An 11,916-nucleotide genomic window follows, 5' to 3' on the forward strand; every position below is an offset into this window, starting at 1 on the left:
TTATAAACAATGTCGCAAATAAAGCGTACATTTTGACGTCATGCCCCCCCCCCCCCCCACTTCTTTCATGTGGAACGCACCATTTTTTCAGATTTCGTAACTGCGCTCTGATTGGCTGAACAGCCCCACATGACTAACGGTCGCGGGAAGTACGTTAGCTCGCGCGTGACAAGAAACTACTCGTACCGATTACCGATATGGTATTTTTTCTTCTTTTCCTTCATTTTGGAATTTTTCTGGTGATTATTTGTGATCTGTTAAACTACAATCGGGGATTCTGCGAGGTGAGCTGTGGCCGATACCCGAGTCAAGCGGGTAGTTTTTCGGTGCATTTTTCGTCGCATTAGATCGGCCACTTCAACGTGGTGGGCTGGAGTTTTAAAAATAACAGAAACAGCCTTTTTTGGGCTAGCGGACTCTGCTAAAACTTTTTTTTAATAACTTGAGAACTGGAATACCTTCTTAACTCAAGGTAGTTTAAACGTTGGTTGTGGGAAAGTGGTCGTGTATTTGTCGACGACTAAGTTTTTACTAAGAGTAAAAACAACTCGGCTAGCATGTCGAGCTACAGCAGCAATTGGCAGGACTCCCCCTCGCCCAAATCCCGTCCAGTCCGTCTGAGACTAAATTTTACGGCGAGCGAAAGCGAGGATGACTCGGTGGAGGACGTCAACGAGTCCGGCTTCAACGAATTGGACTCCCCGACAGCGATGCGAAACAGTGCCGTCGACATGTCGCGAGAAGGCGGCGGTGATGGAAGCCCCGTTTCGAGGCAGTCGTTCGGGGACGAAATGTGGTCCGAAGAGGGCTTTGGCTCCCCATCGCAGTTGCGGTCGCCGCGCTCGGAGCTCTTCGCCGTCTGCACGCCGACTCCAAAGAAAGCGTCTTGGTCGTGCCGTCGTGCCATCAGGGATGGATCGGGCTCGCCGATCCGCATATGCCCCGACACACCTCCTCACAAAACCCTGAGAAAATTACGACTTTTTGACACTCCACACACGCCAAAGGTAAGAATGAATCTCCCATTAACGAGTTAAATGCGATTGAATGCACGAAAATGTCATGTGGCAACTTTGTTGCTGACTAACGGCTAGGTTTAAACGTCAACGCTTTTTTTTTTTTTTGCTGTGTCAGTTGGCAACCCAGTGACCCACTTAATGTGGGCGTTGTTGCATAACAGTCTGATGCACTGTAGTTCTACTGTTATGGCAAAATAACTGCTGGTCATAAGCAAGAACTGCTTTTTTTCCGCTCATTTTGCGTTTTCACTCCAAACTGTTGCAGTATGCTTTTCTTAAATGCAATTTTAAAACATTCTAATTATGTATATTTGAACAACCACTTGTTGTTGTTTTTTTTGGGGGGGGGGGGGGTTGCACGCTTTTTGATATGCAATGGGGTTACTTTTTTTTATTATATTCATCCATTTCCCCTAAAACACGTACATTTGTGTTGTAGAGTCTTCTATCCTGTGTCGGGGGTTCCAGCGGGAAGGGTTCCCTATTTAAGACTGGCGATTCTGCGGCAAAGCTGTCAAAGTCAAGCACAGACAACGACAGCAACAAGAGACATCATACACCTCTGGTCAATTTCAACCCATTCACCCCCGATTCACTGCTCATCCAGTCGGCCACGCAGCAAAGGAACAACAGAAAGAGGCCATACTGGAATGTGTATGTTACATTGCTCCTTAGTTCTCGCTTTCTCACTTGCACAGTTTTCCCAAATACGAGCAAAGGCGTGCTTACTTGAAGCCGTTTGTCACTCCTGGGTGGAGTTTGCTATAAACCTGATGGATAAAACCAAAGTGAATTTAACATTTGTGTTCATGCTAGATCTTGGAGTCTAACCCTCCTAGCTAATGAGTAAAGTTGAATTGAGTAGCACGGTGCTGAAGGCACATGTCCAAATTTCAAAAAATTGTGTCATTTAGTGAATGAATGAACCGCAATATAGCGGCGGTTTGCTGTTACGTATTCGAACACAAAAAGCAGGTAATTACACAGCAGGTCACTCACTTCCAACCTTTGGCTGGGAACTAAGACCTCATGCTTGCTCGTAAACTCTTTCGTGTGCTTGCGAACAACCCCCCCCCTAAAGTTGTGTTTGCCACAGCTCCAATGGTGAAGACATGGAAGCAAGTGATGTTGAGTACGAAGAGGAAATCCTGCCACCATCAAAGGTGATTTATGGTTTAATTTATATATGTATATAAGAGTTGATGTTTAATTGATTTCCTGTCTGTTATTGGGGTTTAACGTGTTCCTCTTCCTCAGCGAGTCACCATGATGCAGAGCAACATGATGTCGCGTTATGCCTCCGAGTTCCTGGAACTGGAGAAGATTGGCTCCGGCCAGTTTGGCGCTGTGTACAAGTGCGTGAAGCGCTTGGACGGCTGCCTCTACGCCATAAAGCGCTCAAAGAAGCCCTTGGCTGGATCGGTGGACGAGTGAGTGTCGACTTTTCAAAGCGGGTCATTGCAATAATGGATGCTGAGCCTTCACTTGCTGAATAATTTCCCAAGCGCACTGGGCTACTACCGGTTTGTTTGCTTGCCAACCGGTCCTGCATGTTCACAGCTTGTGCTGACACCTCTCTCCCCCCCGCAGACAAAACGCATTGCGAGAGGTGTACGCTCACGCCGTGCTAGGCCAGCACCGGCACGTGGTGCGCTACTACTCGGCGTGGGCGGAAGAAGGCCACATGCTAATTCAGAACGAGTACTGCAACGGCGGCACGCTGTCAGATGTGGTGGCCGACAATGCGGGGCGCCACGCCCACCTGTCCGAGTTGGAGCTCAAGGACTTGCTCCTCCAGGTGGCCCGCGGACTCAAGTACATCCACTCGATGTCGCTGGTGCACATGGACATCAAGCCCAGTGAGTTTGGCTGAAGGCCTTTTATGTTAACAAACAAAAACTGTTTTTTTTTTATTGTGATATTTATTTTTGTTTTTTCCTTCAAGGTAACATCTTCATATCCCGCAAGTCTGTCGGCAGCTGTGACGAAGGTGACGACGAGGAGGGCCTCAACACCAATGTGGTCTACAAAATAGGTTTGTTTGTATTTTTTTTTGTTGATGCCCCAGTTGGTTTTATAATAGCATTCATTAAATATTCTGAACTAGTCAAATAAAACAAACTGACGTGATGTGGCGTTACACAAATGGTATAAAAGACCCCAAAAGACATCACTGTGTATCTATAGTCCTGTATATTTTTTTTCTTCATTCTATTCAATCTTTGCAGGTGATCTTGGTCACGTGACACAGGCCAGCAATCATCAAGTGGAGGAAGGTGACAGCAGATATTTGGCCAATGAAGTTCTTCAGGAGGTTTGTCATCAGAATATAAAAAAATATATATATATGATTGTCTCTCTTTGACAAAGTCTCAGTAGCTTCCTCTTGTCTTCCTCAGGACTGCAGCAACCTGGCCAAGGCTGACATCTTTGCCCTGGCGTTGACAGTGGTCAGCGCGGCGGGGGCCGAGCCTCTGCCCACAAACGGCGACGCCTGGCACGAGATCCGACAAGGCAAACTGCCCGCTGTCCCCCAAGTGCTCTCGTCGGAGTTTCTCAGTCTCCTCACGGTGCGTATGTAGATACGTAACGGCGCGCTTGGCCTCCTTTCCTCAACGATTGTGCAAGAAAGCGCCGGTGTTAACTTGTCCTGTTGTTGTGTTCCAGCTGATGATTGACCCCGACTCCACTCGACGCCCTTCTGCCACAGACCTAATTCGCCACCCGGTGCTGCTGACGACCACCAAGAGTAGCGCCGACCAGCTGAGAGTAGAAAATAATGCCCTGAAGTGCAAAAATGCCCTGTTGGAAAGGTAACTGGTTGCTTGACAAACTTAGAGCAACATTGTTATTTGCTGAGAGGGCTTCATCGGTTTTTGTTTGATTCGGTTTGGAGGTCAGAATGTGTTATTTTTACAGTCACAAAGTAGTGTATTATAAATAAATCATAATTTCACCAACATATTGGCATGAAAAAAAGAATACCATAAATATTAAAATCTGCAGACCACCGATCAGTTCATTTTGCACATTTTGGAACATTGAACTCGTTTTTTAAAACCCATATCAACAGCGGACGAATAGTTTGGAGCAGAATGTTGACCAATCTTTTTGTGTGTGTGTGTGACAGGGAGTTGCAGAAGGCTCAGCTGGCCAGATTCTCAAACGGGGAAAAGGTAAACGGCAACAGCACCTCCAGGCTCATCGGAAAAATGAACCGATCTGTCAGCCTTAACATCTTCTGAACTGTTTTTGTTGTATATATGTTTTATAAAAAAAATGTTAAATATTCGTTCAATCAACACTTTTCCATGTTGGAACTTGTACAAAGTTATTTAATAAAAATGTTTCTATTCTACACCTTTATTTTTTTGTCACTCCATTGTGTCCAGTTCAAAATTGAAACCAGCCGTCAACAACAAACAATTTGCAACAGTCAAGTCCTTGTCGAAATGCAACATTTGAACTTTTTAGGCTCATTTTGATTTCAAAGGGCATTAAACAAGTTTTTTTTTTTTTTTTTACACGCCTATGACTGGCAGCTCTGCAATGAGCCCGCTAGTGGGCACTTGAACGCAACACAACTACTCAGAGGGTAACCTCCCACGGTCACGTGACCTGGGACGGTCGCGAGCGCCTGTGGCAATGTGACCAAATATATTATTCTGACTGCAAGCAAGAAGGAGGCAACGAAGACTGCGAATCGAAGTAGTATTAAAAAAATAATAATAAAAGACCACGGTGATGTCTCTACGGGACGAATTGTTGAAGTCCATCTGGCACGCCTTCACCTCCCTGGATGTGGACAAGAGTGGAAAAGTGTCCAAATCTCAACTCAAGGTAATATTCCAAAGCGAGAAAGAAATATTAAGAAAACGACTTTTTGCGGAACTTGCTCTTAAATTAAAACAAAACACGCACCTCCTTATCAGCTCTCACAAAAAAAAAAAGTTGGTTATTGTTCGGGGTGAACATTTCTTGCTTGTAATCTGGCGCATGGATGACTGACAGTCGTTGAAAAGTTTGGTACGAGTGATTTAAAACAACAATTTGTTTTGAAAAGCCGTATTGTTACGAAATATCCTCGCAAATCTAATGAGTGAATTAAAAGAAAGTCATAAAACATTTTAAGATAGGTGAGCTTAATGAAGTTAAATTGGGGGGGAAGTATGGATTTTAAAACTAATTCAATCAAGGCTGTCATGTTTTTTAACTTCAAACAATTATTAAATACACTTCATGGTCAAGTTAGTGCAAAAAAAAAAAAATCTGTGTCCTCTGACATTTAAAAAACGATGACATTGTTTTTTTTATCATTTTTTTGTAGGTGTTGTCACACAATTTATGTACAGTAATGAAGATTCCTCATAACCCCGTGGCTCTGGAGGAACATTTCAAAGATGATGACGAGGGTCCCGTCTCCAACCAGGGTTACATGCCTTATCTCAACAAATTCATCCTGGACAAGGTCAGCACATATAATCACCATGGCTATTCAAATTCTGTCTAAATGCCATTTTTATATTAAAGATAAGAGCGGAATCGAAAATTCCCAAACTTTTTGAGTCATTCATCTGACCTTTGACCTGTACAACTCAACCCAAAAAATATATATATCATGGAATGTGGAAGTAAAAATAATGAACCGAGATAATATAACCACATTCATTGTACTCCCGTTTTGTCCCTTGTTGATGATGTCACTGGAGCTTGCCCGTCCCAGTCCTGACATTGACACTGACATTTATTCATGACTGGGACTTACACAGATTCGATTAATTTTGAGTGATCTCTTTGCAAGTGACTTTTGGTGCTGTCAGGAAATACAAAAATGTGTCATCATCATCAACCTAGATGTGTGCAGATTAAGTGACGCCATCAATATAGTGAGGAAACGCCACCCCCCGGTACACAAGGAAACCAGTCATGTGTCACACTGGTTACATGACTCAATGTACACATTGTGCGTCTTAATGGAATCTTGAATCAAATATGGCCTCCATGTTCCGTTCCATTTATACATTTTTGTTACAAGGGGACCGGTAAAAAGACAATGAATGAGAAAAAGGTGGAAATGCCCTTTTTCCAGGCGACATCATAATATTAGTCTCCACGGAAGTTCGACATTTTCCAGCACAGCTTTGACCAAAAAGCTTCCAACAGAACATTTGCTAGTTTTTTTTTGATTTTTGATTTTTTTTTTTAATAAAAGAAAGGGGGGGGGATTGTCTAGCGTGCTCACTAATCTTCAAGGGAGGCGCCATTCTGGACTTTTTTGGGTGGAGTGGCACACGCACGTTTCCACACAAGCCCTACACAACACAATAGTGGTTGCATCACATCCTGTCTTTCTGTGTGGATAGTAAGTTTTAGATTACACGTGAGGACAAAAAAAAAACTAAAGTTAGAATGTTGTCTACGAGCCGCTTTACTTCCGGCCCACTCGTTGTGTAGCCGTGTGCGCTCTATAAACCGCATGAATGCACACTCGGCCTGCCAGCCGTCTCCATGGCGACGCTTGTGTTCCCCTCCGTGTTCCTCACATTTTCTCTGGAAGTTCAGCATGATTTATTTTTGAGGTTGTTGTCACAGCCACTTCTCTAAATTGTGGCACGGGAGAAAGATAGAAACGATCAGCCCGAAGTAAATGAATAGTGACTGTTGTGTTATTTATTTTAATATTTAAAAACAATACTTTTTTTTTCATAAAATTTTGAAATTCAAATTTCAAAACACAGGTAAAAAAAATTTATACAGTATATTTTGCTTTGGTTTCTCCATCCTGCACAAATTGACTATTATGGGAGACTATTGCTAACTTTTCAATTGCGTGCGGCAGGTGACGGACAATTTTGACCGGCAGGACTTCGACAGGATGTGCTGGACTTTGTGCTCCAGGAAAAACCTGGACCAGAGTCAGCTGCTCATCTCCAACGAAGATGCCTTCAAAATCTGGTGCATCTTCAACTTCTTGTCTGAGGACAGCTACCCGCCGGTCATCGCCACGGAGGAGGTGAGCGCTTCCCGTGTTTCAGTGATGGTTGCGCTCATAAATTCATTTTCACGCTAGATTGCTCGATGAGTCGCTGATATTTGTTCAAGAACAGGAAGTTGGGAACTTCCTCTTGTATTGTGGGAGAATTTAGACTTTGACATACATTTTGACCACAGAACATTTGTTTTTGTTTTTTTCATATTAATTAATTTTTATCAAATTCTTTTTTTTTGTGTGCTGATTTTTTATTTAGGAGATGAGGGAGTGTTTAAACATGATCTCATTTCACTTCGGTATTTCCAGATGGAGTACTTTCTGCGCAAGCTAACCGAGGCGATGGGGGGCAGCTGGGTTGAGGAGCGTTTCGAGGACTATAAGCTCCAGATGCTCTCGCAGCAGCAGCAGCAGCAGAGCATCAGCGTGTGGCAGCTCATCACTCTGGTAGGCTCGGGACACTTCAGCAAGGGCATGGACAGACAGACCCTCTCCATGGGCATCCAAGAGCTCTACCAAGAACTCATCATGGATGTGCTCAAGCAGGTCCGTCCCCATTTGGACCATTCCAAACATGCGGTGGAATTTGTCTAAGCGATTGCATTCGTTTATGTTTTGGTGCAGGGCTACATGATGAAGAAAGGTCACAAAAGGAAGAACTGGACGGAGCGCTGGTTCACGCTAAAGCCCAACTCCATCTCCTACTATGTGAGTGAAGACCTGACTGAGAAGAAGGGGGACATCTTGTTGGATGAACATTGCAGCGTGGAGGTAAGGATAAGCTTTTATTTAAACACATACAAGCGTGGAGAAATCCCATCACAAGTTTTGGAAATGAAGTGTGCTATTCTTTTGTTTTCTTTTTAGGCTTTGGTGGATAAAGAGGGCAAGAAATGTCTCTTCTTCATCAGATCCTCACAGAAAAGTTTTGAAATCAGCGCCTCGGACAAAAAGAAAAAGCAGGAGTGGATTCAGGGTAAGTGGTTACATTCGTTAGCTTGATGATATTTGCTTAAAAACAACAAAAAGTATCACATTACTACTCAGATAAACCTGAGGGGGGGGTTGAAATTTTGGCATATAAACTACACGTGAAGTTAATTGGATCTTCTCCGCAGCCATCCAGACGTGCGTGAACCTGCTCCGAGCTGGCCGTCAGGCGCCGCACCGCGAGTCGCGCCGCAAACGTCGCGAGCTGCGCCTCAAGCAGCAGGCCGACCAGGAGGAGCTACGGACCAAGATGAAGGAGTTGCAGACGGCCAACGAGGCCAAGCAGCATGAGTTGGAGGACATGAGGAAGGTGAGGAGGAAGACATCTTCTTTATTATTTACAATTTTGACGTTTTTATCGTTCATATACTTTGGAAGTGGTCGGAATAAATGTTCCCATAGAGATAGGAGAGCTTCCTCGTGGTGCAAAAAGCAGCCACATTGTTATTTCAACCAGCTTCTATTGTTCCGAGGTCACAACGGCGCATTCGTACTCGCTGGCCACATCATGAATACGAATCACATCCGCCCAGCCCCCCCGCCGACCCCCTCCACATCTCCGCCTCATGAATAATGTGCAGCGTGTTGTCATGCAGGAATGAAGTCACCTATCTTCGTCAAACCGGTTCCCAAACTGGACTGTCCATCCTGCGTTGTGACTGGAACTCGCTTTATCCTAAGCAATAGAAACTTTGGAAAAAAAAGGTTGTCATCATGACGTGAGCCTTCAAAATGCCTGTAGAGCGTTTTGGAGGATCTAAAGGAGAACTATGACAAAGCATATTATGACTAAACCTAATCCTGGAACAGATTCTTGTTTCATTCTTCACAGTGGGGGGGGCCGTGTACTGACTGGTGCACGGAAACAGATTGGGTTTCACTGTTGTTCAAGTGGCTCTGACACTCTGGTGTGCTCACTGACTGACACACTTTATCTGGGTGCTGAATGCACAAACATTTGGCATTGAGGTGCCACACTTTTGTTCAGCATAGTTGCGGACTGCATGAATGCACAAGGAGAGTTTGTGCACGCGCACACACACAGACGTAAATTGAGTGCTTTATTCGTTTGTTTGCTTCCATTGTTCATTGTTTACTTTTTTTTTACGCTTTCTCGCTCACACATCATTAAAATGGATAGATTTTTTTATTATCTCACAGAAAATGAAACGATAATGAAAAAGATTTTATGCATATTATAATTCAATTACATGATCAATTCTGAAATAAAAAAAAAAATGAGACTGAATGATAAAGCTGGGAAAACAAGAAAAGGTTTTTGTCGTACTTTGGTCCTAATGCCGGGTCATTTTCGTTATTTGGTCGTGAAAAACATTCCGTCCATCTTTGCTTTGATGTCAGGCTCTGGAGGAAGCGGCAGCCAAAGCGGCAGAGGAAGAGCAACGACGGCTTCAGACTCAGGTTGACCTCCAAGACCGCTACAGGGTGGACCTGGAGAGAGAGAAGATGGTGCGTGTCCACACGTCGCTGTCACGCTCAGCAAACACAACATTAGTGTGATCTACACCGATCTAGGTGAGGCAACAGATGGAGGAGCAGGTGGCCCAAAAGTCCACGGAGCTGGAGCAGTACTTGCAGAAGGTCCGCGAGATGGAGGACATGTACCGACGGTTGGAGGACGCTTTGGAGGACGAGCGGCGGGCCCGCCAGGATGAGGAAACCGTCCGCAAACTGCAGGCCAGGTAAGCTGTCCCGTAGAGATGATAAATGAATCGATCAAACCACAATTTATCGATTATCAAGAGCAAATTTTAATCACAAATATTATAACGGTTTAATGTTCTGGGAAGAATGTTGATGTACCAAATAGTCTCCCAAACAGACACAAGTTCCTCTTTGACCTTCCTTCCCTTCTGCTGACGTTAACTTTCCTGACCAGGGAGTGAGTAAGTCGGCAGTTTGACACAATAGCAGACGCTGAGTGTTCAAAGTAAACTGCACACATAAAGAACATCATCTAGGAGGAGCTTTACCTAGTTTGGATCCTTTTCCAATGACAAGACCAGAGACAGACAGACAGACACACACACACGACACAATAGATGTTCAAAATATTTTTCGAGGACTCTTTTAGGTAATTGTCTTTTTCAAAGAAGTTAAAAAAATTCAAAATAAAGATATTTCAAACTTTGAAACATTGTTGTGAGGTCCTAGATATTATACCTAATATCATAGAAGCTCACAAGATGTTCAATTCATCGATGCCAGTGCACAACTTAATTCCTCACTTCTTCTGAGTTTGCATGGATGACCCCTCAGTTGAAGTATATGGTCGGCACAGGTTGCTGGAGGAGGAGGCGGCCAAGCGGGCGGAGCTGGAGGAGATCCACCTGAAGCAGCAGCAAGCCATCTCGGAGACAGAGGCTGAGAAGCAGGAGCTGCATAAGGAGCGGCTGGCTAAGGACAAAGCACTGAGGGATGCCATGATGCAGCTGCAGCAGCTGGAACAAGACAGGCAGGGGGCGCTAGAGCAGTACCAGGTACTCAAGAATGGATTATCATCTTCATCATCAGCATCATCGTCATCATGAATGTTTTTGTGTGAGTCAGACAGTGATGAAGAAGCTGGAAGATGCCACCAACAACACAAAGACGTGGAAACACAAAGTAGCCGAACATGAAGGCTTCATTCGCCTCATTCAGCCTGGTAACTTCTTTTAACAACTTTTACTAGATTTACTTTTTTTTCCATTTCATATTTTGTTTTATTTATTTACAAATTTTGCATTTGTGTGCTAATTTGGAGTAGTTTTAGTCAATTCTTTTTTTTTTTTTTACAAAAAACTCACGTTTCGTCTAATATTTTCTTATTTGTCTTATCATCTGTGTATTTTTCATTTCTTTGTATATGCCGAATAATTTTTTGAACGTTTGTTTCTAATATGATCTAGTATGTGGTACTGTCTATGTAATTTATATTTTTCTTATACTATTTTATTTGAATGCGAGTGCATTTTTTAAAAGTATTTTTCTTCCAATATTTGCATATTTTATTTGTAAATGATCACTTTAATTCTCATTTGGAGAGTTGGAGTGTGCTTAACATTACAACTAGTTGTTGTAATTTGTTGGTGAGAATACTGTAGTATTATCAATAATATCTGTATTTGCTCACATTTCATTTATATTTCATCACCTCATCGATTCCAGAGGCCGTGAGTTTTAGACAAAGCTTTTTTCTTTCAGGCTCCAAAGGTCATCAGATGATCACAAACTGGGGCCCGGCCGCCTTCTCGGACGCCGAGCTGAGCCTGAGGGAGAAAAAATGGCAAGAAATGAAGAACCAGGTGACACAGGCGCAGTAGACGACGACAACAACAACATGGCAGGAATGGAATGAAAAATACCGTGGGATGTTTTCACATGTTGCTCTCACCTTCTAAATGATAGACAACCAAAATTTTGGAAACGTCAGATTAATAAACATTCAATTAATTGAGTCTGTACCTAATCTAGTGTCCATCAGTGTATTTTTGTGACTCCTAATTCAGAGTAATATGTAAATATGTTATTTTTGACTTGTAATTCCTTCAGCATACATGCTAATAATAAACTAGTGGACATTTTAAGACTGCTGAAGAAACGTTTGTTGTGGTTTTTACATGAAAATAAGAAATGTGGAATAAAAAATTGTTAAACTCACTGAAATGACTTTCTGATTGGCTGTTTGATCTGTGACGTCACTCGGACACTCCATTAGGTACACCGCCATTTTCAGGTGTACCTAATCACAGGCCACTTCATTAGGGAAAAATTATGGTCAAAACTTAAATGAAAGTGAAAAGTGCCACACCCGCCCTCACCCCCACTTTCTGATTGGCTGTTTGATCTGTGACGTCACTCGGACACTCCTTTAGGTACACCGCCATTTTCAGGTGTACCTAATCACAGGCCACT

At 43.3% G+C, this 11,916-nt stretch overlaps 2 protein-coding genes across 2 annotated transcripts; both read left to right on the plus strand.

Annotated features, from left to right (window-relative positions):
• Window positions 1-98: 98 nt before the first annotated feature.
• Window positions 99-4,372, plus strand: wee1 (WEE1 G2 checkpoint kinase). Its single transcript, XM_085914820.1, has 10 exons — window positions 99-1,007; window positions 1,459-1,673; window positions 2,116-2,182; window positions 2,277-2,449; window positions 2,610-2,878; window positions 2,965-3,054; window positions 3,248-3,333; window positions 3,419-3,589; window positions 3,687-3,832; window positions 4,150-4,372. Exons 1-10 carry the CDS (start codon window positions 558-560, stop codon window positions 4,262-4,264), a joined length of 1,782 nt encoding a protein of 593 aa, XP_085770946.1. The 5' UTR covers window positions 99-557; the 3' UTR covers window positions 4,265-4,372.
• Window positions 4,373-4,598: 226 nt separating this feature from the next.
• On the plus strand, window positions 4,599-11,636 carry swap70b (switching B cell complex subunit SWAP70b). Its single transcript, XM_085914252.1, has 12 exons — window positions 4,599-4,859; window positions 5,347-5,487; window positions 6,859-7,032; window positions 7,318-7,554; window positions 7,633-7,779; window positions 7,876-7,984; window positions 8,127-8,308; window positions 9,361-9,468; window positions 9,535-9,701; window positions 10,301-10,499; window positions 10,570-10,666; window positions 11,206-11,636. The coding sequence occupies exons 1-12, from the start codon at window positions 4,764-4,766 to the stop codon at window positions 11,322-11,324; spliced, it is 1,776 nt and encodes a 591-aa protein (XP_085770378.1). The 5' UTR covers window positions 4,599-4,763; the 3' UTR covers window positions 11,325-11,636.
• Window positions 11,637-11,916: the final 280 nt, after the last annotated feature.

The sequence above is a fragment of the Syngnathus leptorhynchus genome, chromosome 6 (genome assembly GCF_054491065.1).
Source record: "Syngnathus leptorhynchus isolate UIUO chromosome 6, UIUO_Slep, whole genome shotgun sequence".
NCBI classification, from domain to species: Eukaryota; Metazoa; Chordata; class Actinopteri; order Syngnathiformes; family Syngnathidae; genus Syngnathus; species Syngnathus leptorhynchus.

What these genes read in the sequence shown, in the direction of transcription:
- wee1 (XM_085914820.1), top strand. Translation starts at nt 558, where the DNA reads ATGTCGAGCTACAGCAGCAATTGGCAGGACTCCCCCTCGCCCAAATCC. An exon ending in CAATGTGGTCTACAAAATAG is followed by an intron (nt 3,055 to 3,247) that starts GTTTGTTTGTAT and finishes CAATCTTTGCAG; the next exon opens with GTGATCTTGGTCACGTGACA. An exon ending in AAAAATGCCCTGTTGGAAAG is followed by an intron (nt 3,833 to 4,149) that starts GTAACTGGTTGC and finishes TGTGTGTGACAG; the next exon opens with GGAGTTGCAGAAGGCTCAGC.
- swap70b (XM_085914252.1), top strand. Translation starts at nt 4,764, where the DNA reads ATGTCTCTACGGGACGAATTGTTGAAGTCCATCTGGCACGCCTTCACC. An exon ending in GGGCGCTAGAGCAGTACCAG is followed by an intron (nt 10,500 to 10,569) that starts GTACTCAAGAAT and finishes TGTGTGAGTCAG; the next exon opens with ACAGTGATGAAGAAGCTGGA. An exon ending in CATTCGCCTCATTCAGCCTG is followed by an intron (nt 10,667 to 11,205) that starts GTAACTTCTTTT and finishes TTTTTCTTTCAG; the next exon opens with GCTCCAAAGGTCATCAGATG.